This window comes from Bolinopsis microptera, chromosome 10, assembly GCF_026151205.1.
Source record: "Bolinopsis microptera isolate Bmic1 chromosome 10, MBARI_Bmic_1.0, whole genome shotgun sequence".
Classification (NCBI taxonomy): domain Eukaryota; kingdom Metazoa; phylum Ctenophora; class Tentaculata; order Lobata; family Bolinopsidae; genus Bolinopsis; species Bolinopsis microptera.
In genome coordinates, this window is record NC_087081.1 from 4,293,365 (window position 1) to 4,296,024 (window position 2,660).

Below are 2,660 nucleotides of genomic sequence, written 5' to 3' on the forward strand. Positions count from 1 at the left end.
GTCAATCAGAAATAATAATCTCCTCTCAGACATAGAACTACTTGAGATTCGAGGTACTCTTCCACCTAGCGTAGTGGAAGAGGCTCCAACATCGACAACTCAAGCTTTACCCACAGTCTCCCAAGCAATCAGGACGTTGAGGGATGCAACTATCCCAACTGTCGCCGCCGAAGAACTCACCCCCACCGCAACGGTACCTGATTTTGACAAGGAGGCAATCATTGAGCGGCTAAAAACCCTTTTAGAAGACCCTTGCAGTGATAGAAACCAAGCCCCTGAGACATGTGAACAGAAAGAAGCTTGTGGAGGAAACATCTCTCATCGACTCATGTATACTTATAGCAGAGATTCCTACTTCTTCAATCACGGAAACCAACACTCTATTGCTTGCAGGAGCAAATAAGAATGCAGAGAAGCGGAAAACTCCGCTATGGAAAAGAAGAATCGAAGATAAGATTACCCAGGTGAGGAAAGACATCTCTTATCTTGAGGAGAAGAAGAAAGGTACTACCCTTAAACAAAAAATACTAGAAGGGCTCAACAGACGTCACCCCCTGTTGAAGAAAAAGGGTATATCATGCATCATTGAGGAGCTCAAGCAACGTCTTCGTGCAAAAGCAGCTAAGATAAAGAGATTTAATAAAAGATGCGAACGATACCACCAGAACAAGTTGTTTGGAAACAACCAGAGGCAGTTCTACAGAAACCTTCAAACAAACCCTGAAAAACAGGATATCTCCCACCCTGAGGCTGACAAGGATTCTTGTTTGAAGTTCTGGAAGAACATATGGGAGCAGCCGGTTGAACATAACAGTGATGCTGAATGGTTACCGGATGTCAGAACAGCACTAGCCTCAGCAGATGAACAGCGACAGTTCGTTATAACTAACACCCTGGTTGCAGATAGAGTGAAGAAGATGACGGTCCTCTCCTGGTACAGACGGACTGCATGCTTATTGGATAAAGCACTTTAAAGAACTCCACAATAGGATTGCAGATCAACTTATGAATTGCCTAACCAACGCTGATATCCCAGACTGGATGACATTGGGACGCACGTACCTGCTCATAAAGGACTACTCCAAAGGACCCATTCCAGGCAATTTCAGACCTATTACATGCTTATCAGCTATGTGGAAACTGTTCACTGGTCTAATCTCAGATTCCATATACAACCATTTAGACCCGCAAAAACTCCTCCCCCCTGAGCAGAAAGGGTGCAAGAAGAAGAGCAGAGGATGTAACGAACAGTTAATGATAGACAAACTCATTCTGAAGAACTGTAAACGAAGGAAGCGGAACCTGAACATGACGTTTATAGACTACAAGAAGGCGTATGATAGCGTCCCACACTCCTGGATTCTGTCTTGTTTGACCATGTGTGGTATCTCTTCTTCCATCATAGACCTGTTTGAAGCCTCCTTCAAACAATCGTATGTTAACCTGATGCTTGGTAAAGTTTCCTTTGGGAGAATTTAAATTAATAGAGGTCTATTCAAGGAGACTCAGTATCAGCTATTCACTTTATCATTAGTCTTATACCCCTGTCCATTCTTTTGAATAAGCATGACATAGGATACTCTCTGGAGAGGGGAGGTCGACCGAAAGTGTCACATAGGCTATACATGGACGACCTCAAGTTGTATGCCGAGAGTGAAGACGAAATGCAAACACTGGTTAATACCACAGCAGAGTTCAGCAGTGACATAAAAATGGAATTCGGGCTAGAGAAATGTGCCGTGGTGAAGGCGAAGAAGGGAGCAAGAGCCGTATTCGAAGGCATCTCCCTACCCACAGGTGAACAGATCCATGGGTTGAAGGACGAGTATAAGTATCTGGGAATACTAGAAGCCAATGATATACTACACAAAGAGATGAAAGCACTGGTTACAAAAGAGTATATCAGAAGAGTTAAAAAGGTTTTAAAATCCCAGCTTCATGGCAGGAATAGTATACAAGCAATTAACACCTGGGCTGTACCTGTGATAAGATATGGAGCTGGAATTCTGTCATGGAATACTGGAGAGACCAAAGCCTTAGATGTCAACCCCCGGAAACTGATGAGGATAAATGGAGCTCACCACCCCCAAGGAGATGTTGATCGGTTATACGTCAGCCGTCAACTGGGTGGCCGTGGGCTACATAGTATAGAGGAAGTCTTAAAGAGAGAGGAGAATGCACTCACCACTTATGTGGTGAGAAGTAGAGACCCAGAACTGATTGCTCTGAAGGACTACTTTGTCAAAGACAAGATACTCTTGGGTGAAGAGATAGAGAAAGATATCGACCGAACACAACGCGAGGAAATCCGCAAGGAGAAGTGGACTGCTAAAGTGATGCACGGACAATTCCCAAGGCAGATGATGGGTATAGCGGACCCGTTAACCTCTTGGAACTGGCTCACTCAACAAGACTTGAAGAAGGAGACAGAAGGATTGTTGATAGCAGCCCAAGACCAAGCACTTAGGACTAAATATGTGTAGCACAGGATTGACAAAACACCTGGCTCTTCTCCCCTCGGCAGACTCTGCAGAAATCGGCAACTTGGTCGTTTAGCTCCGGACAGTCTATGCAACGTCTATGCAACGTCCATGCAACAACAAAAGAACCGTCTATGCAACGTCTATGCAACGTCCCTGCACAATGAACACTCTATGCAC

The 2,660-nt window shown here is 44.6% G+C and overlaps 1 protein-coding gene across 1 annotated transcript; it reads left to right on the top strand.

Moving 5' to 3' along the window:
• Window positions 1-1,005: 1,005 nt before the first annotated feature.
• Window positions 1,006-1,479, top strand: LOC134822241 (uncharacterized). Its single transcript, XM_063833148.1, has one exon. The coding sequence runs from the start codon at window positions 1,006-1,008 to the stop codon at window positions 1,477-1,479; it is 474 nt and encodes a 157-aa protein (XP_063689218.1).
• Window positions 1,480-2,660: the final 1,181 nt, after the last annotated feature.

Bases quoted from the DNA above. Each gene is read 5' to 3' on its own strand.
- LOC134822241 (XM_063833148.1), top strand. From the start codon at position 1,006: ATGAATTGCCTAACCAACGCTGATATCCCAGACTGGATGACATTGGGA.